This window comes from Scleropages formosus, chromosome 8 (genome assembly GCF_900964775.1).
Source record: "Scleropages formosus chromosome 8, fSclFor1.1, whole genome shotgun sequence".
In the NCBI taxonomy this organism is placed as follows: Eukaryota; Metazoa; Chordata; class Actinopteri; order Osteoglossiformes; family Osteoglossidae; genus Scleropages; species Scleropages formosus.
In genome coordinates, this window is record NC_041813.1 from 27,597,380 (window position 1) to 27,618,867 (window position 21,488).

Consider the following 21,488-nt stretch of genomic DNA (forward strand, 5'->3'; position numbering starts at 1 on the left):
GCTCCTTTGATGTCATTGACAGCTCAGGACAATTTTAAATATCCGAAGAATGGCTGGCATCCTGTTCGGGAAGCTACCGGAAATGGCTATTATTATTATTCGAGTCCTCCCGCAGCACCAACCCAGCAGGTTTTTGTATCTTTTGTAGGGGTCCCTGTTACATACCTGTAAGTTGCTGTCAATCACAACATAACAGTCATTGAAACAGTGTTTTAAGCACCTTTCTGTTTTTTAATAGAAATATTTATGTGTATCTGGAAAAAAGAAATTATTACTAGGAAGGTGGTTTGGGATCGTGGATATTGTGATGAAGTTTTCTGCAGATACTCGTGCGATGAACATTGGTTCATATGGTGGAAAGAAGCTGCACTTAAGAATCACACGTCTTCGTCCGTCTCTCTAATTCATGCTAACGTAATGAACACATTGCACTTTTTATGGGACGTACGTTGCTTTGGAGAAAAGCATCTGCTAAATGAATAAATGTAAATGTTTTAATATCACTACAATTGTTATTTTGGGCTGCTAAGTTCAGACAAGGGTCTTGCCTTCTGTTCACGAACTTCCTTGAATCGCTTACTTCGTCACACCAAATGAATCATTACTGTTGATTGTATAAATATCATAGCACATATTAAAAATGAATATATTCTATAAGTTTTTTTTTTTTAAATCAAACTTGACAAACTAGGTAGTTATCAAGATACGTCACAGCACTCCAAAGTGAAATGCTTACGTTCTCTTGTCCATGTGAGAACCTGGGGACATGGACTTGTCTACACGTATGTATGTACCGGTATCAGACTCATCGCTAGCCTCAATTAACTGCGGTAAAGAAGTCCAGCCCTTAAGTTCATTCTTAAATGACAATTTGCTATCATACTAAAGCAAATTCACATTTCTAAACGAACCAAAAATACCAAAAGACCACAGAGCAGAACCTTTTTTTTTTTTAAATTATCTTTTTTTATTAAAAAAAGTCAATATACATTGATAAGAATATAACTCCGAGTTTGTCACTAACTGGAAGGATAAACTGATTTACATCATCGATAAATCAAAGAGTTTCTAAAACAAAATATTGCAATTTATTAAATATTTTCACTATCATACAAAAAAACTTCTGGCTAAAAAGCATCTCATTTTTCAGTAATTAATGTGCTGTTTTTAATTCTGATTTGCTTTTTTTTTTTTTTTTTTTATATAAGTGCCTTGTTTTGTTGGTTATTAAGTATTCCACCAAGCAATGGTGCAACAAATTAATTGAATGAAAACAGAACATTTAGTTCTGCTACATTCTCCAGATGTGTAAAAAAAGACTCTTCCCAGAATTAATCTTAAGGTAATTCTAATGCATATTTGGGTCCTCACTTATTGGTATGTATAAGTGGCATCTAGTCAAAGTTCCCTGACACATCTATCCTTCAGTATTGTTCCAAATAGTTTTGGATATATGTAGAATTTATATAATCTTTAGCCGGGGGGAAAAAAAATTATTTATTTTTACTCATTCAATATACATTGAAATGTATCACAAAGGTATCAGTAAAACATTTTCTAAAGATATTTTAAAAAAGTAAATCTTTTTCTTACTGAAATATATTTACAAGTGCAAGACACACAACTGGGACACATTTTTTTTAGCACAGCTAAACAAATCTAAGACACATTTAAAGACTCCATGATGAAACAACAGATTAAAACACTAAGACATCGTGTTACAAGAAAAGACTAAATAAAGGGCACCCAGAGGATTAAAGGCATCCTTGGTACATCTTTGGCACCAGATGTATTCAGTGACATAAAACAAACATCTTGGGTTCAGAGCACAAATCATGGGTCGCCAGTGTCAAAAACGAGAGAAATCAACAAACGTGTAAGAAAAAAAGTCGTCTTTAACATTAAGGAACGATAAAGACTTTTGCGGATACCTCTACGCAAACACCACACCAATCAGAACTTCTCCTTATTTCCTCCAAAGGTTGCGCTGTCTGAATAATTTACGTTGATACAATCGTAACGCAAAAAGGAAGCTGCAACAACCTAAATACAGATTTTGCCCCTGCTGACTTCCACGCTCAGTTGGCTGCTACCACAAGAGGGCGCTCTGGTTAAAGACTACCCCACACAACTGTTGCTCAACACAATACCTTCCTCCTCCCGGTCCTTAAAAATGAGACTGAATTACATAAATAGCACTATTAGATCTTTACGCAGAATTTCTGCGTGTATGCCATCTGCAGACTTCAGCAGCCAACCTGACTTGAATGATAATTCAGGAATCGATGGGGTAAAATGAGTTACTTCAGTATTGACCATTTGATCTGCTCCTTTGCAGACTGTAAAACCTGGGGGGGGGACAAAAAAAAAAGGAAAAACCCACACACTTCACAGTTGTACTTGTAAGTGGTACAATTTAAATTCAAAAGCTATTCACTAGCACTGTCTCTAACAATTCTATAACACCACTAACAATTCATTTTTAAGAACTTTACAGCTACTTGACTTTCCAGATCACGATTTTTGAGATTAAAAAAAAAGAGTGCAATCATTTGTTAACATGCACTGTTACCGTTGGGGAACATCAAATTCCACACTGTACTTGCAATGTAAAGCAAAATGTGTCTATAGATACAAATTATCCACGCAATAGTAGCTATGAGGCAAAATATTAACAATACCGTTAATATACAGTAACTTTTTTTTTTTTTTTACCACTACCTGTAAATGGAAAAAGATCCGCTTGTCTTTGCAAACACGTCTCTTTAGTTGAATTAAAGCACTTATTTTCAACCAAAAATGCTGGTTTTTTTTTTTTCTTTTTATTCCGATCAACACAAGCAACTGAGCGTGCATCACTTTTTTGCAGCAACAGCGATTTTGAGATGTAAAAAAGGCGCTGTTTTTAACTGTCACGCTCACCCAGTTCACTCGGTTGGAGTCGGAAGCAACTGTTGGGTTACTGGAGTCGGAGTCGAAGGGTTCGTGTACCGACTCCACAGCCCTGCGAGCGCATGGCTCGTTCAGAGGAGCTGCTGTTCCATACTTTCCGGTAACATGGTAAACCACGCAGCCCTACTCCGTGCGAGGCTCTAATACGTGGACAGTAAACTCCAGTTTATACCAGTGCTTTTACAGTGTGGACAGTTACTGTTGCCTTACTGCAAGTTCCCAGCACGGCTCTGAAAAACTGGCAGAAGATGAGCAGAGTTTCCACCTCCCCGTCCCTTAACTCCACCGTCCACCAAGACATTGTGCTGCGCTGCACCAAACAGCATCTTTACGTAAAATGCCATCACCTGAGCCACGCTCTGCTCCGAAAGGGGGCGGTCATCTGCCTGCGAGAGAAACACAGAGAGACGTTCTGGCACCGCAGAGGCTTGTTCTTCGTTCCCGTTGGGATCTCAAAAGGTCTCAGCGAATGAGCAGAAAAAAAATGCACCTGGGAACTGCAGTCTATTTTCTGCTTCATGTTCTAAGCCCGATGAAGCAGGGACCCATTTTTTCCCTCTATATTAATTATCTACAATAATGCAATAATTAAAGTTCTTTAAAACCACTTAATTTTCTTTTGAGACATGCTTCTGGGTGGCACTGCCCTACCAAGCTATGCCAACACAGGTTTCTATTCATTCACACCCACGCAATTGCCAGTTCATTGCAATCTGCTTAATCCCACAGGTAACGCTGTAAATCTTACCTGGTAATTGACCTTCTGAATAACTTGCTGGGGGTCACTCTCCAAGATGACCCTAACAAAACAAAAAAAAAAAAAAACAATATTAATAGGAGATAGCAGAGAAGGCACAGGATTGCAAGCAAGACTTTGGCACCGAGCTGAACTCTCCGTGCTGTTTTTCTTACCCTCCATCAATGATCTCATCCACCACGAGGAAGACGCCATCCAAGTTGTCCAGCAGACACCTCTTCTCCACATTCTTCCTGCAAGGAGGCCATTTACTCAGTGATTAGTGGCAACGGGGTGAAAATACATAATGCAGAACATCTACCTGGAAGTGCCCTGGAAATGTCACTATGGTATTTCATAGGGGCAGAAAAAAAAAAATACATAAAGCAAATCTGATGCAAAATGTTTCTCTTTTTTTCTGTTTTTGAAAAGCATACAAGACAGGGAAGGAAAGATGACGTTCCGCCGCTCCGAGTCCCTTTCAAGCCGCGACACAAACACATCGACACAATCGGATGCACAGCTAGAAAACACATCATATACAGCAACATAATTAACGGCTAAGGCAACAAAGCGTCATTTCACTTTATAAATGACCAGTCTCCACAGAGTCTTTTGCCCTAGAGCACCAGTATCTTAAGATTTGTATCTTTTTTTTTTTTTTTTATATTACCACTATTACAAAATATGGTACATCCATGCTGACGTTCCTTCTTCAAGCATTTCGACAACATATACAGACGTGGAATACATGGCCGAGAGAGGAGAATGAGAATACAAAAAAGGAATACGCCGGTGTTTAACTCTGCTGCATTGGTTTCTATGGAAACACAACCATGAGCATAGTGCCTCCGAGAAGGAACCACCTATCGCCGATGCTGTATTTACTGAAATTGCACGGGAAAGCAACACGTCTGCATAATGGGCTTCTGCATGAGGGTATCGAAGACGAAAGAGCTCGGTGGGGTCATCTCCGGAGCGGACGGCGCAGGGATATGGCGCGAGTTCACACGGACGCAACGCTGATCCGCAAATTAGGCTGTCGATACGAAAGGAGTATCGAGGAGGTTGATAACCCAATATAAGGGCAGTAGCAGGGGAAAAAGAAAAAAGTGCTGATCTGTTAAATCAATGAGTAGCTTACATAAGGGGAGGAAAAGTTATTCATTACCATGCGCAGCACGACAACCACTTGATAATACCATCTGCTAAATACGTAATTACTATGTTTAAAAACGAGAAATAAACACACACACGCTGGCTGAAACCGCTTTCCCCCAGCGGGGTCGCGGCGAACCGGAGCATAACCCAGCAACATAGGGCGCGAGGTTGGAGGGGGAGGAGACGCACCCAGGACGGGAGGAAAAAAAAAACATACATTGACATGTAAATCCATGCTCAGACTGTATCAAATTGTATGCGCGTGTCCGACTTCGTGGTTAAGGAAAGCATTCCTTTTCCGAATTGCGCGAGAGAAGGAGCGCTCACCTGAGGATCTGAGCGAGGGTCTCAAAGAGGCAGTTGAGAACTGCCATCAACAGGAGCTGTTGAAAGAAAGAAGCGGTCAGTCACTTTCGAACGAACCTACACGTCATTGAAACGTACCAAAAGAGAAAGCAGAAGTGCGTGATCCGGCGCAACCGTTCAACCATTTCTTTCAGAACATAACAGCGGGGACACCTGGTAGCGGATTGGTTGGAGCTGGTGCCTTTGGATCCGAAGGGCGAGGGTTTGAACCCCACTTCCAGCTGTAGTATCCTTGAGCAAGGTACTTACCATAATTGCTCCGGTAAAACTAGCCAGCTGTACAAATGAGTAAATAATTAGAAGTAGCTTAACGTTGTAAGTCGCTTTGGAGAAAAGCATCATCTGAACGAATCAACGTCAGTACGGCTAGCATCCGATACGGAACGAGCCACCAGCCGCGTGTCAGCCTGCTCTCGAACGTATTCTCTCGCCAGGGTACCTCGTTTTCTTGGCAGCTCCCGACCACGTAGAAGAACACGTCAACGCTGCTCTTGTAGACTACGGTCATGCCTTCCAGAAACGCAATCTCCTCTGAAGATGGAGAGACAACGTAAAGAAACGTCACGCACGAGTCGCGCGGCGTTCGAAGACGAGATCAAAACCCCAATCCTGTATAGGATGTTTGCAGGGTACGAATTCCCTGCTATATTAACGGGGAAATGTACATCACAAAGAGCAATACTTAGTTTTAAGGTTCAACCTTGTGCTCCGAGCGCCTGAAAAGGACAACGGAAAATTTTCGTCGTTTAAAACGCGTTACATCCGCAGGGCGAACTTACGGTCGGCTTTGTGCGTTTTGTTGAAGACGTTCCTTTCGAAATTCTCCCGCTCCTTTTGTGAGGGATACAGGTCAAGGTCGTAGTACTGGGGGGGGGAGGGGAGGTCAATTATCAATTTAAGATGTACAGCGACACACGCTGGCTTTTTTTCCCACTCATTAATTACTGTTAAACAATAGAAAAAAAAGACACGTGGACCACATGCTAAGACCGCAGGGCCGTACCTTTGAGAGAAGCCGAGTTCCTTCATTGTCCAGGATGAAAACGGCCTTCACCGCGTACAGAGACGGTTCCTACGAGGAAGGAGAGACGTTATTGCCGATGTTCAAAACAACTGTCGTGATTTAAGGATTTAACTACCTTGGCTCATAGCGTGAAGCTATATTAACTTCAGGTTGCGATGCATTAACCATCTGCGAGTGAGAAATTCACCCCTCTCGATTTTGACCGCATGGGGGAAGGAAAAAAAGCAAAAAAGTGTAAGAATAAAGGAGGGGCTTCCTCAAGGTGTAAATCAAAACTGAGCAGTCAAATTTTCTCATGTCATTTCAAGTATTCGGAACAAAATGTGCAACTTGAAGAGGCTGCTGCAGACTGTTCACAGAATCATATCTGACTTAATTCGGAGCTTGGATGACATGACAAAGTTCCTTATGCCGATTAATTAAAATTTCATTACATCTTTCAGGTAATTTCGGCGGTGATCTCCATCCACGGGCCACCACGTCCGACGGCATGACCGTTTCCGGGCCTTTCGGTACCGAACGTTTCGGCCGAAGGCAACTTTCCGCTCCTTTTTGCCACAGCCGCCATCAACTCCCCCGCTGACTTTTACACGCCCACGGGCGACCGCAACAGCCCCGGAGAGGGCGTGTCGAGCGAGCGGGAAGGTGAGCGGCCCAAACCAAAGTTCTGTTATGCACTGACTGGCCCGGACTCAGAGTCGAAGTGTATCACAGAACTTGGGCCTGGGCCGCGGCGCTCCACTCCGCTCCCATCAGGCCTCACACCTGTTGCTCAGGAAATCCGTCGTTCCAGGGGACCATCTCCTGAGCAGCCCGCCCTTCATGAGAAGAACCTGTGTGCAAGGCCAAGTTATGAGTGCCTGAGGACAGTAAAGTGCAGGAGTAAACGTGGTAAACCGTGACCAGGGCCTAGGTGACCAGGTCCCCCCCCCCCCCACATCAAGGTAATGATTCATTCCAGCCTTGTAAATAAATACTTTGCACTGATTGCCGCACTGAAATGATTTCATTGAGAGTGAGTGAGTGAGTGAGTGAGCGCAGCCCCCCGTCCTGCGGAGGAGCGCACGGGCCGGAGACGTGGCAGCCACAACAGAGCGCCGCGCGCCGAGTCCCTCCGCAGCGCTGCGCGCGCACACATCTCGAAAAGTTGCAGTTCCACGCAGAGCGAAAATAAAAACTTCCATTTGAGCTCTTCGGCTCCCAAAAATTGAGAAAGAAAAAAAAAAAAAAAACTGCACTCACTGCACTCGGCGCCGCCCGAGCTCTGTGTTAAAAAACTGTCCGCAGTTTTGCGTGCAAGAAAGACCCCCGCCGGCGGCGTGTAAAGTAAAAATTGCCGAACAAAATATCCACGACATACATAATACGTGTATTTTTTTTCCCCGCAATAAAAAACACTTCACGGGACGCACGCATCCCGCGCGCAGACGTCGCGAGCCGCGCTTCAATGAAACGCAGCAACGAACCGCTCCGCGCGGCTGTACGAGTCGAGTCGAGTCGAGGTCGGTAAACTTCGCCGCATTTCATCACCTCTGCAGATTTCGCCATAGAAAAGACACATATGATATGTCATAATTGACGGCTTTTCGGCGCGTCGCCACATCACGCACCGATGGCAATGCGGCATTTTCCCGCGAAAGTGCACAAGCCCCCAGGTGTCCCTACCAGCAGCCCCGAGTCCATCGCCAGCGCTCGCCTGTTGACGTGGACGGATCTGGGCTGTCAGTGTAGCGGAGCCCGCGGAGCCTGAGTCACGGGTGGGCGGAGCCTCTGGAGGGGCGGGGCGAGGAGGGGCGGGGCCGGGCCGGGTCGGGTCGGGCCGGGCCGGCGCGTCTGCCATGTTGGCCCTGCGCGCTCCCGTCAACTCGTCCGCCGACGGGAACGGAAGGAGCGCAACGCCCTTTTTTGCCATCTTTGCCATCTGCAGACTGAAAGCCGAGTCCGACGCTCCAAAGCTGTCGGATGGTGCTGTGGCACTTGACGTCACACGTGTGAACGATAAGGTGCCGTCTCGCACTACGGCCACGTGAGTGTGATCACGTCACGCGTCCAACAGTAAAAGTCCCTCCACTCACTCAGTGCTACATGAAAGCCTCGTCACTTATTGTTATATTTTCCTGGTGTGAGTCTCAGCGCTGCCTGCGGGCCTTTGACGTCAACGGCGACCTTGCAACTCGTGCGCGAAAAGAGCCGGACCCGCGAGCGGCGGAAGCCCGTGGCGCTGGGGGGGGGGCAGCACGTGTCGGTATAGTAATAGCCTAGGGTGGGATCGCGGGAGCAGGAATTCTTCACTCTTCAGCCTCGTGCTGCCCAAGTGTAATGTTGTAAAGGAAGACTAAGTGAACGAGCAGCAAATTTTCTTCGCAGCTGCACACCGGATACCGACCAGGGCGCCACATGACGGGTTTGGAGTAAAGGTGCAGTTTTTCTCGCATTACTTCTACGGAATTCTATTAGAACTTCGTGAGGACTAGATAAGAATTAGTTGCATCCAAACAAAGTGGAATTATTGAAAGGGATCTTTTTACCTCACTACCTCCAGCAACTCAACGTTTTGTGTTCACAGTGAACATGTAACACATTCATATCACACCATGAACAAACCCAGGAAACTGATGGTTGTAGGAATCTGAAATGTATATAATTTCACCCCCCATATTGAAGCTGCCCAAAACCTTGGACAAATCTTTCTCAAAAATAAGCAGTTCAGGTGGAGACCCTCATCTGCCAGGTGAACTGATGACAGTTAATATGAGTTGTTACATAAGCCAGTATTACAGAGGTCATCCAATGTGTTCGATTTCTCCTCTTTCAACCACCACAGCCCAAAGTGCATTTGCCCACTTTCAGAGTAACTGCAGATGCTTAACTTAGACTGGACTTCATTTTAATAATTAAAAGCAAACATGCTCATATGGCAACTGGGTTCCAGAAAATTTCACTTTTCACAACTTAGCACGTTACAGCTGTAAGGACAAAATCGTGAATGCCATGAAGTACACAACCGCAAGTCAACTCCTGTGCTAAAGTCACTGTGTACCAATAATTAACATTGTCTCAACACCTAGCGGGAAACATGTTAAATTTGCAAGTTAAAAATGGCATTTCTCCATAAAACCTGCAAGGGGAAAAATTTGGCACTTGCATCCATATTAGTAGCTATTAAGTTTTCAAACTGCTGTTGATTAAAAGATAAAACTGATCAAGACCTGTTTATAACAAAGTAGACAGGGTTACAGTTTTGCTATTGCACATCATATAAATTGCCATTGGGGGGTCGTCTAAAGAAAGAGCAAAACTTGGACAATGAAACTTTATCACAAATGAACGGTTTATTCTTCAAAAACGTAGGTAAAAGTCACACTGGACAAACACATACCGACATGCAAGAAATGTTTGTCTACCATTTATGGTGTATACTGTAAAATAAACAAAAACCATTGTTGATACCAATACTTACAGCAAAGTCAATGCAGAAATCTGTTCCAAGGACAATTCAAGAGACGAAAATATATCCCTCTTGTTAAAATATTCGGCCCATTTAAGAATTACACCGAGTTCAACTGCTGGCTCCTTCGGGAGACAGATCTTCAGTCAACAGATCACCTCAATCTGCTTGAAATTCAGTTTGACACTTAACACACACATTTCACACTGATTTGTTTAAATGTACTTGGGTATCCTTCACCCTAACCTCATTATAATCCCACTTTCTCTTAGGCCAACAAAAGAACACAGTCTCAACTGGACAGAGGAATAATATAATGTAAAGAGTCAGAGGGAATGCAGTATTCCTTTTTCCATAACCAAGAGCCTCAGTGGTTACTGTCATGGTGTCAGGTTTACCCAGAGTACTGTAAACAGGCCATGGAATGTGGGTATAGAGACACATTGCAACATTTCATCTAGTACAAATTTCAAAGTCCAATACATTACCCAAATTTGACCTCCACTTGAGGAAAGCGAAATCATAGGCTCCAAAATAGATATGACGGCCAATCTGAGATAAATGAAGTCTGGTAACTGAACCCTTGAGACTTGCCCCATACATTGGAGACCTGGTGCCAACATCAGCACCATCGCCCTTCCTCATTTACTTAACTCTGAAAATCAGGCCATCTACAACTGAATATATATGCAACACCACAAATTTCAAGCTGCTTCTTGATTTTGATTAGCAAAAAACCTAAAGTTAAAAAAAAAAAAATAAAATTAAATATTTCATTATATCAGACATGATCCAACAATTGGTAAAATATTCTGACAGGACAGAGTGCTGGGAATCTTAAAATCTGTGGATATTTTAAACTCAATATGACTTCTGATGACAAGAGGAGCCTTTACTGGATGGTTCAGTGACCACTCTGATCACCATGACCACAGAGCTCATAGCCCGGAAAGGAATACTGCACTGCTTCACACTCCTTAACAGTCTCTTTCGGCCCAACACTTCTCCCCTCATCAAAAACCTTTCTCCGGTGTTATGTCTCAAAGGCCACTGCAAGTCACGGTTTGTAGAAAGCAAGATGGTAACAAAAGTGATGAGCTTCCCTGGATCCACAACCCACCCCCCCTCCCCCAGAAATGAAAGCCGCAGTTAGTTTTTGTCCTCTTTCTTCTCTTCCTCCTCGGTTGGATACGAGTGCCATGTTAGCCGTTCCTCGTAGAAGGAGATGACCACCTGTGGGCACTTCACGTTGGCCTCCTTTGCAGGTACCAGGTCTGCCTCATCAGAGTTCTTCCTGCGAGAAGAGAACAGCAAGTCTAGGCATTAACGGGAAGAACACACATTAAGGTTGTGTCACCAATTACTTTTCTGTTGTTACAGATATTAGGAGGGTTTTTATTAATGCCACTACTTAAGCCTTCTATAAATGAAAAACACTTATCACAATGACCTTTACAGGACTACAATGGACAGCTTAGTGAAAACTGGTAATTCCCCCAGGCAACATAACTTCTTTCCCAAGTCAATAACAGTTTTCCAAAATCATGACAATGTGTAAACATAAGTTGCTTAAAAAAAACTATATAATTAAAATGTAAAAATGTAACAAAAATTACTACTAGGTTAACACCCCCAAATCAGCAAGTGAGAACTTCTCTTCTTACCAAACAATGTCAAAATCATTAGCCTATTTTTAATCACACACTAACTATGACCAAGAGTATCTATCAACATGCTTGGGCAAAAAGCGAACATGGAGTTTGCTGGAAATAAGCAGAACGGCAAACATCCGCTCAGCTTGGCAAGAACGACACTGCAAGAACATGGTGCACAAAGCATTGTAGTGACACTTTCTGTAGTGACTTTCTTCCACATTAGAAGAAGAAGAAAAAAAAAACCATCCCTCAAACATACCTGCCTTGCAATTCAGCCTAGCTCATTGCGCCACTGCCTACACATGTTAATCAGTACGACAATTACAGCATTCATCACGCTGTTACAGCTCACTTCAGAGCCATACCAAGTGAGCCTCTCCGGAAGTGTCCAGTGTTGACGTTTGAAAAAACGAGACTTAGAATGCAGAGAGACATACCACTTCATGAGGAACATGAGCTCTCCACTGGAGTCCGTAGCACCTATGATGCGCTCAGGCTCAAGCCCTCGAGCAAAGCCCCTGGGCTTCTCTGGCTGAAAAGCGAAGGGGGGGAATCTTAAGTGGTGCTGCACTGAAAATAAGCCTCTGATAACCCCCAATTCTGGAAAGTCTTCTCACAGAAACCATCTATACCCATCAGACATCTGGGTTGGTAAATACACCAATTTTAAACTGCCACAGAGCTCTAAATATATCTCAACAGAAACTAAGACTCAGATCCCAACACTACTTCACGATGCTCGCCCACTTCTACTGGCATCACCCTGCTGCAGACATGGTCGCCCAGACAGACACTTGTACTCGAAAGAATTCACCTCCTCTTTCCTCTTCTTGGGTCGACTCTCCTCCCCTGCTACCTCCGTGTCCGACTCCGTAGTCTTTCTCTTGCCCCCAGTTTCCTTTTTCTCTTTCTCGTGGGCCGTCTTCTGGGACTGCAGGAACTCTGCAATCAGGTCAGGGCAGTCGAGGTTGTCTTCTGGCTCCCAAGTATTGTCCTCACTGGGCCATGTACACAGAAATCCACGTGACTCCATGTTTGAATGCTTGTGTTAAAAAACCAAAATAATCTGACCTAGAGAAGCAAATCACGACTTCAATTAAATTAAATCTAAAAAAATATTGCAGGACCAAAGCCAAGAACTACTCTATTTTAGGAATTCTTCCGTTTCATGCTTCAGCACGAGAAGATTTTAAATTTACTTTGTCACAAAGTAAATTAATCAACTTATTCACACCCTATGAAACCCACGCCATTTGCATGCTTTCCGAGTACAGGTCTACTCACTCAGAAAAGCCCTTCCATTTAAGGAGGTACTCCACTCTTCCCTTCACCACCCGCCGGTCCAGAACTTTCTCCACCACATATTCTTCATCTTCTTCCTCAACCACCTCCTCCACCTTCTTCTTGTTCTGTTTCTTGCCTGCCGACGCCAGTTTGCCCTCTGTCCGGGGGTCTGCTGAATAGAGAATGGAGGCACATGTTAATCATGCTAGGGAGGACACAGTCAGCCAGCAGCCTACTTGAACTCCTGTGTAGAGTTTCACTATATGGCTTGATTTCTGCCCAAGACATCCAACTGTTTCAAATAATTTCTAGTTAGACTTTACTATATGATGCAACATTCCAAACATGTTTTCTCAACAGCAACATCCTTACACTGCTATACTTGGGTACAGTTGGCTAAACTCAGCTGTGCACTACTTGTTGCTCCAATATCAATTACCAACAGCGGTCTTTGCGGTTCAAGTATGTGTTTTCAGTCTTCAGCAGCAACTGTACTCAGACATCCAACATTAGAGTTTACCATTTTACTCTTAACACTTCATTTTTTGATAAGACAAATACACATTTCAGTGTCTAAACCTTATCCTTACTTTTTTGGAAAAGTGATTTAACCATTATCCATAATTTATGGAAAAACGCATATATGAAACACGTACATGACATTTTGCCAGTCTTTATGGACATCTAACACTCAGAAAATGACCAATGTGTCCTTTTGAGTAGTTTTCTCAGTAACGGACACTTTATAAAAGTGGTTACAGTGATTTCGGAACAATCCGATCTATGTGAAATCCGTAAGGAATGATGTAACGTGTGAGTTTCCCTTTTTAAATATAAGGGAAAAAAAAATTTCCTAACCATGTACAAAGACTTGTCAAAACAACTATTAAAACTGCTACACCTGAATTATGACAAAGTCCACAAAATCCTTGTTTGTTAGTACAGTACTCTTATATTTTGTACTTGTGTAATTTGTCAAAACTAAGCAAGTGAATTAACATTGCCCCCAAGTACTAAATGCATCAGATTTCCATTTCTGTATGCAATTTAATTCTGACTGAACATTTTCAATTGTGTCTCAAAACACTGTGTATAAAACTAGAACTGCTCCAACATGAAGTGTATCGTATGACAACTTAGTACTTTCAAACTGGCAGCAACACCATATACTCTAAAATACAGAACTTCAGGTAACCTGTCAAACAATATGCCTTTTTAAATAACTACAACAATCAAAAGTCAGGGTTACTAAAATACAGGAACACTTGCATCTAATATCTACCCAGTGTCAATTAATACATGGCAACAAAAATGGAATACAGGCATTATCAATACAACATAGTAAAGTCCCTCATACAATACAAGCCAAAGTCAGTAAAGGGAAAATAGTCTACAGTCCAATCACAACTCCACAAAACATTGACAACGTTAGGAAGACATTCTGTTCTTCAGTTCAGGATTTTACTATCAAGGCTATCAGAAGAGGTAGTCTGCTGATAACTGCATTTAGCTGTTACTCGGTATTTAATCACAATCTTGTTTCAAATTGAAACCCGATTCAATGTCCTGAGTAGAAAGCTTCCCAAACAAACAAAAATCGCCAATTTCTGTCAACGTAGAATGTTGTGGCCATTGCATTTAGGACTAAAAATTATTTTTTCAAATTAAAGTGCACCTTCTGCCCCCCTCAAACCCTCCCACAATACTGATAACAGACAGATTAGTTTGCATGGAAGAAAGTTGTCGGAAACCTGCTTCTTTAGGGGGCTCTGAAGGCTGGCTCATATTCGGCTGGGAGGGGTCAGTAGATCTAGCAGGTTCCGTGCCAACGTCAGCTGAACAGGGTGAAAAGTTGGGGGGGGGAGTAGGAATTAAAGTGTCAACAGGGAGAAATAACAGAGCTTTGGAGAATGGCATTGATCAACAGACAACATACTTCATTTCTAATGTCTCATACTCAGGACTAAGGATTTGTTAAGCGTTAATACAGAAAACAGTGAGTTCTGAACACAGTCAAGGGGACAATGGTTACAGGCAGTTTGAGAGTCAGCTCAATAATGACTTAATACAGTTAGCATGATAATGGATTATTCATTGTCCAAGTGTGATAATTAACAGGAAGCATAATGATTACTAACACTGAGTGTGAGCGAGCAGTAATACTGCACAATGATTACTGGAACTTGACATCATAGTAGCCAGCAACAGCCTTCAAAACAATTCAAACATCCTGATGCACCTAAGAGCACTTGCTAATAGAGTGTGTGTAACTAGCTAACACACATTTTACTGACAGGCAGAAAATGTGCTCTCACCAAGGGCGTGGGGCTGGCACGTATCAATGTGAAGAGGGTTGTCCAAACCAGCAAGCTACCTTGCACCTGAAGCTGAAATCATACTATCATGCAGGCAGGCTGCAGGAGGACAGCTTTTCAGAAGTGACACTACTAATGCGTTAATTGCTTGAGTACTGTAAGCAAACAAAGTCAACATGCATGGAACCAGTATGCCCAACGCTGGTTTCACAAGCTAGGGTGTTTACCTTATTCACACTGGAGCTAAGACTGATGAACACTTAAAAAAAAAAAAAAAGCACGAAAATTGCCGTAGTAAAGTTACCCATGGCTTATCGGTGGCTGCCTTTCCATTATAGTTATACATCTCAGCACTAGTAATCATGACATTTTTCTGCCCTTTTGTGAAAACATCTTTGGAATTTTGGAACATTGAGCTTAAATATTTGGAATATTGAGGTTAGGCTGCTCAACTTCTCTCACACACACTGCCACTTCCATGTTTCCCTCAATTCACTTCTCAAGTTGGGTATTTAGTGAGTTCCTGACGGCTTGATAGTAGGCCTTGTGCTCCCCAATGTATACATGTTCCCACTCAAACAAAAATCACTCACTTTGAATTAATTTTAATGCCAATGAAACTCAAATCTATATCCACAGTAAACCTGACACTAAAGAAGCTGTCAGCCCTCTTCACATTTCTGATACTAAATACTGCATGACAGAACTTTGCAGTTCAACCGTAACAAGGTCATACTTCTTGGCTGCCCTACCACTTAGGGAAACTTAAGGCAAGAATCTGTGTGTACATGCCATGGTACTTCAGTTAAAATCTAAGTCGCACTACTTGACCCTGGCACAACTTTCAACGTACGTATGTTGAGTACTGCTAAAACCTCATTTCACCTAAGAAACATCGCTAGACTGTGTCCCATGTTCCAGCTGAAAAACTAGTTCACACATTTATCTTCTCCTGAATTGACTATTCTGATACTCTCCTTGCTGATGCACCAAGATCCACCTTGAACAAGTTCCAGTGTATGCTTTTTTTAAATAAATAAATAAAAATTTAAAAAAAAAAAAGAAAAAAAATCCTGACCAAGTCCCATACAAGTGATCACATTACACCTTAAAATCCCTGTGCTGTCTTCCTGTAAGATCCCAAGTGGTCTTCATAATTCTCATTCTTACCTATAAATCTTTATATGGCTTAATATCCCTGTACCTCTCTTACCATGTATCAGTCAATTCCCCAACTTGCACTCTTTGTTCATCTGACTCTGACCTCTTCTGGGTCCCTTAAGCTCACCTGGATACTACAGGAGATCAGGCTCTCTCTTACAACAATCCCAAATTGTAGCATTCCCTTCCCAGGAACATCACATTCTCTTTCTGTAAGAACCTTTATATACAGTCTTAAGATTAATAGGACAGCAGTGGGGTGTGGTCATGCAATTGCATGGTCACTCCAATATCGCACGAGTTTTTTTTTTTTTTTTTAAAACCAATGACCTTAAGAGAGGCCAGTGCAAAGAATGACTATTCCTTAAAATCTGCATTTCCAAAAATGTTCTTGTTACATATTGAAGCTATAATGCTTTAAAATATCAAAATAAGTTGTGGGGGCATTTCACCAATTAACCAGTCATAAAAGAAAAAAAATACTACTGATCATGATGTCATTAGAGTGCAGCATTTACAGGAATTCCATAATAAATTGACATTTGGCATTTCTTAGAAGTTTCAAGCAGTTGTCTTGATTTGTGTACCACTTTGCCAGATTTTTCAGAAAAAATGGCAAATAATAAAATTCCAATTATCCAAGGGCTGGTTCATGCACAAAAACTACAAGTTTGTCTTTAGTACTTGGAGATGCTTATAAAAGAGTTACATAAAATAAAAATGTATTATGCAGGTATTTGGATCAATTAACAAAAGTCTACATTACTTAAGGCGCATGGCAGCAATCAAGAACAATGCTGCACTAAGATCTGTGTCACCAAGTCATTTTATAGGGTGAGCTAAAACCAAGCCAGTAAACTGGCATATTACAACTCAACCATTAATTTGGCAAGCTATTAGGAATGCAGGCGAACAAATGAATTTGACATTGAAACACAAATACATTCAAAGCGAGCAGTTGTGATTTGTTTACTTACACCACAGCATCAGTTCTGTCATGCAAAGTGTATGCATAACAACACTAAAGTATTTGGCAACACTGAATTTATCCAGTCAGAACAAAAGGGAAAACGAAGCAGAAAATAAGTGTAGCAGATATTTTTTCCTAAATTGGATGACAATTTAAGCAGAGCTGGAAAGTACTTTGCGTTCTAACAATTCCATTAATTTCCAAAATGTTACACCACCTTTTTGTTAAGTGATGTTTAAATTAGAAAAGGAGAAAAAGAAACAGTTGCAATGTTGGTATAGCAATTTTATATGCATATGGTAAGGCACTGATGCTTCCAGTTTTGAATGGGGGGGGGGGGGGGGGGGGGGTCCATAACTGGTGATGATTGTTCATTTGTTCATTCAACACCAGTTAGAAATTTTTCCCCCACCACTGAAAAGTATTTCAACGGTCCAAAAGCTCAAATGTATCATTTGTCCAACTTAAATTCCATAAATCGTTCCATGCACTTTGTCCATTTTAAAATTTGTAACAAGATACTGGCACATGGGTTTTACAATTTTGCAAGAAATGATCATTAAATATTAAGAGTCTATAAATTAGAACTGCCATGAATGATTTCAATGTTTGGTTTTTCTTAATATTTCAAACATCTTGCAAATTTCAACTTTAAACTGTCACAGGGTCACCTGAAACTGAGCATGGAAATATAAGTTCTGGTACAGTATAAAGAAATAATTTTAAACATAAAACATTGAAGGCCTTGGCAAGCCGAGTACTGCAAGCTGTTGTTTCTCTTTCATTCAGCAATTTAATTTTCTTTACCCCTTTTAATCCAATACATCCTTCCATCACACTAAAAGATCCCATTTAATAAAAATCAAAATACGCTGCATTTTTTCATGCAACTGTTTTATTCAGAACTACAATATTGCCTGGTTACACCATCATTTTATGCTCCCAGTAGCTATTTTACTCACTGCCTATGTTTCATTGTGCAAAGCAGGTGAATGCTATGCTCCACGTACAACAAAACTGACCACTGTATAGCTTTTCCATCACGCTGAATTTTACTCACTTTCACGAACCGATTGTCCTGATCAGGATTTTGACAGTCCAGAGCCTATACTGCAAATCACTGAGTACAAGGTCAAAAGGGCAGGAGTTACACCTTAGAAGGGACCCAGTCTAATGCAGGGTAGACACACACACACACACACACACACACGGCAACTTAAAATCAATTTCTGCAAACATAATTCAACTAAATCAGCCATTTCAATAAACTGTTCAAAATAAACTACATGTAAACATTCAATTATTTAAACCATAGAAAATCCTTTGCAATAGGAATTTCCTTAAGAGCATTATTTCTACTGACCCCCCCGAAAAAAAAAAAAATTACCACTCCTTTAAAAAAAAACTAAGAGCACTTATATATGATTTGGCCTTTCACATCTGTTCAGCTTTGCCATGGCAGGATGACGATGCATTTGGTATTTTATCTGGATGACATGCCAACCTACCAGTACAGCGTAACTGATCTCGCCAACGTCACACAAAAATCTACATGGAAACAGATGTTTCAAAGTAATTCTAAGAGGTATTCCATATGAAGCAATATGATTCAATGTGCATTTATGTGAAGGGGAAAAAAAATAAACATACTAATCAAGGTTTTTCAACAGTAGAGAAAATTCTTTTGTGCAGCAGGTCATGTAGTGGCAAATGATCGCTTCAAAGTTGCCGGATGAAATCCCAAGATACTTAATGCAGCACCTGGGATAATCTACCTATGCTGTTCTAGAGAAACAATGAAATTTACAAAACAGGTAAAACCATATGACTTTAGGGTAGAAGCATTAAGTTAACTAAGCAACCAATAAATGATGCCAGCAGGTAGAACAGCCATTACAGCCAATCCCTACTCCTACTATAGTACCCTTGAGCAAAATAGTTACCCTAAATAAACAGTAAAAAATACCATACTAACAAACTGGGATGTGTCAGTATGGTTATTTTTACTGTATTTAGTGGTTATACCATTCCAAAGGTGTGTAAGGTAATTTCATACACACGCTTCGGTGGATGGGGAAATGGGCACAAGCGCACTCGTTTTCGTTTCTTCGGAGACTCGCCTGCAACAACACACAAGCACTGGCTCCACAACATCAGTACTTCAAACGACGCAGGTGCCAGTAGTCGAGAAGGAGGAAAAGTGAAACAGAAACCCAGGGAAACAAGTCACGTGGCCAGGTGTGCAGGGATGCAAAGGCGAGCCTGAGCCCATCCGTGTGTGTGTCGTATCATAGCACAAGTCTTTTGCTTAGAAAGTATTCATTCGTGCAGGTGCAGCCCTGTTCTTCCAAACACTCTGCTTTTTCACCTGGAGCTTCTGCTCTCATTCTCACTAAAATCAGAAGGTGTGAATAGATCCGACGAGGACTGCTGCTGCTGCTCCTCCTCCTCCTACCGCCTTTTCTCTATCACTGACTGCTGCACACAGACACCGTGGCGAAGGATGTTCTCTCTCTCTCTCTATACACACATGATATGATATAATATGATATATTAATACATATTATCATGCGTTTGTGTAACCGAAACTTCCACATTCACTGACTATTCAACCACCACCAGCTGCTTCTCTTTACTTATTTTAATGAACTCCCGTCTCATTCATGACTCGCGTAAACACACGGACGGAGTGCCAACTACTTGGCCCACGAACACACACACGCACACAGCACATATAAAATCTCACACACACAAAAATACGACGCAAACATAATCACAATGGAGACATTTCCATTAAGTCCAAATCGTTCACCACTTTTCTAAGAGTAACATATTTATTTGCACTACACTGTAGTGTTAGCCTGCTAAACAAGCTACTACGGCGAGCTGCAGCGCGACTAGCTACTGAAGAGCCGTAGTAGTAGAAGCAAAAAAAAAAAAAAAAAAACCTACTTACCTTGGAGAAACGATTTAAAAGCGACGTTACTATTAAAGTTCGGTCATCTAATTTAACAGTAAATCTTAACGAAGCGTAATAGGCGTCGACGGCTCACTAACACTGAAATGGTCACCGGGCTTCTCAGCTTCCAGCTTTTTCCACGAGACCTGTACCCCAGACAAAAGGAAGCGATGGAGCGCCTCATCAACCCGCCAACATCCGAAGCGCATGCGTGTTCGACACAGAGGCCAGAACCGGAACCGGAAGGGCACATTTGTTCCCGCGTAACGCCAGGGCCTGTGTCGCACGTGCGCGGTGCGGCCAATGCAACCGATACGTTTTGTGACCATAATTTTGGTATCGCAAATAAAATAAGGGAATGTTGTTTAATTGTGCTTAATTAAAAAAAAAGTTATATTTAAACATAATCAAGACAAATGTACGTTTTGCAGCAATCGACCTGAAATGAAACATTTATGCAGTTCCATTCATGCTACTATTCACTCCTGGAAGGGTGTAAATAATTTTCAGTAGAACCAGTCTTTCCAGTGCAGACATATAATTGCCTGTTCTGAATGTTACCTCACATGTCTCCAATATATTCTAAGCCTTAGGATCTTGACTGGCTATTTTTCTATCCACAAACTGAAAAAACATAATAGGCCTACTTGTCTAAGTGATTCCGTTACTTCGTGTAACTAAATTGCTCGGTGTGGATAGGTACGCTGTGTTTACCAGGTCAACATGTCATTGTAAGCCAGGAATTCCCCAGTTGTTTCACTCTATATCTAATAATCATTGCTGCCTAGCCAATATGTGCTAGCTTCCTCTTCACTTGTTGCTTTGTGTGCTAATGTCTTTGAAAGGGTCATTTCAATACCACCTTCCATTTTCCATTTTGAACACATGAACTGAGCTGCCAGAGACATAGAATCAATGAGTAGATGCTGCCACCTAGTGTGTGTCATATAGGGGTGGGGTGGGGATCATGCCCCACAAGGGCCGTAGGCCTCTATGTCTCCTGAAATCTCCTTGAGCTCAACTGATCCATTAAACTCATTGTTCGGCTACAAGTCTACATTTACAGATCAGATCACTTCATTATTTCCAAAGCCAGGTAATAGCCTACTACTTTCTGTTCCCATCAATCATTTTTGGGCTGCAATTCAATGAAAACTTGCATACCGTAAAGCCCTTGTAGGGCATAACCGCACACCCCTGATATAAAACAATTAATAGCCGTCATGGCGGTTAACTCAGGTGAAAGGACACTTACGTAGCTTCTAATGGCAACATAAATGAGAACGATCTTGCTGCCTCAGGTTAGAGAGAGAAATATAGGAGCATTATCTGGAGATTGTGCATAATTACGATCTTTTTTCCAGGGGTAATTTTCCAAGTTATGAAAGTGGGTAATTGCTCTGGTAGTTCTGAGCGCTTTAATGTATTGCCCCTCCTGGGACTTTAACCTCCAACTT

General features: G+C 41.9%; 2 protein-coding genes across 2 annotated transcripts; both read right to left on the reverse strand.

Annotated features, from left to right (window-relative positions):
* Nucleotides 1-1,213: 1,213 nt before the first annotated feature.
* Nucleotides 1,214-7,973, reverse strand: LOC108937107 (coatomer subunit zeta-1-like). Its single transcript, XM_018756867.2, has 9 exons — nt 7,905-7,973; nt 6,219-6,287; nt 5,995-6,079; nt 5,655-5,746; nt 5,177-5,232; nt 3,865-3,942; nt 3,701-3,752; nt 3,300-3,338; nt 1,214-2,348 (listed from the first exon to the last, which is right to left on the reverse strand). The coding sequence occupies exons 1-9, from the start codon at nt 7,920-7,922 to the stop codon at nt 2,301-2,303; spliced, it is 537 nt and encodes a 178-aa protein (XP_018612383.1). The 5' UTR covers nt 7,923-7,973; the 3' UTR covers nt 1,214-2,300.
* Nucleotides 7,974-9,120: 1,147 nt separating this feature from the next.
* Nucleotides 9,121-20,239, reverse strand: LOC108937097 (chromobox protein homolog 1). Its single transcript, XM_018756862.2, has 6 exons — nt 20,029-20,239; nt 14,378-14,461; nt 12,627-12,798; nt 12,157-12,340; nt 11,780-11,874; nt 9,121-10,981 (listed from the first exon to the last, which is right to left on the reverse strand). Exons 2-6 carry the CDS (start codon nt 14,409-14,411, stop codon nt 10,837-10,839), a joined length of 630 nt encoding a protein of 209 aa, XP_018612378.1. The 5' UTR covers nt 14,412-14,461; nt 20,029-20,239; the 3' UTR covers nt 9,121-10,836.
* Nucleotides 20,240-21,488: the final 1,249 nt, after the last annotated feature.

Excerpts from the sequence above, each read along its gene's own strand:
- LOC108937097 (XM_018756862.2), bottom strand. The coding sequence starts at position 14,411 with ATGAGCCAGCCTTCAGAGCCCCCTAAAGAAGCAG. Across the intron at positions 12,799-14,377 it reads AGAGCCCCCTAAAGAAGCAG|CAGACCCCCGGACAGAGGGC; the intron begins GTTTCCGACAAC and ends TTCTCTATTCAG. Across the intron at positions 11,875-12,156 it reads CCAAGAAGAGGAAAGAGGAG|CCAGAGAAGCCCAGGGGCTT; the intron begins GTGAATTCTTTC and ends TTCGCTTTTCAG.
- LOC108937107 (XM_018756867.2), bottom strand. Across the intron at positions 5,233-5,654 it reads GGAGCTGCCAAGAAAACGAG|CTCCTGTTGATGGCAGTTCT; the intron begins GTACCCTGGCGA and ends TTCTTTCAACAG. Across the intron at positions 3,753-3,864 it reads GATGAGATCATTGATGGAGG|GGTCATCTTGGAGAGTGACC; the intron begins GTAAGAAAAACA and ends TTGTTTTGTTAG.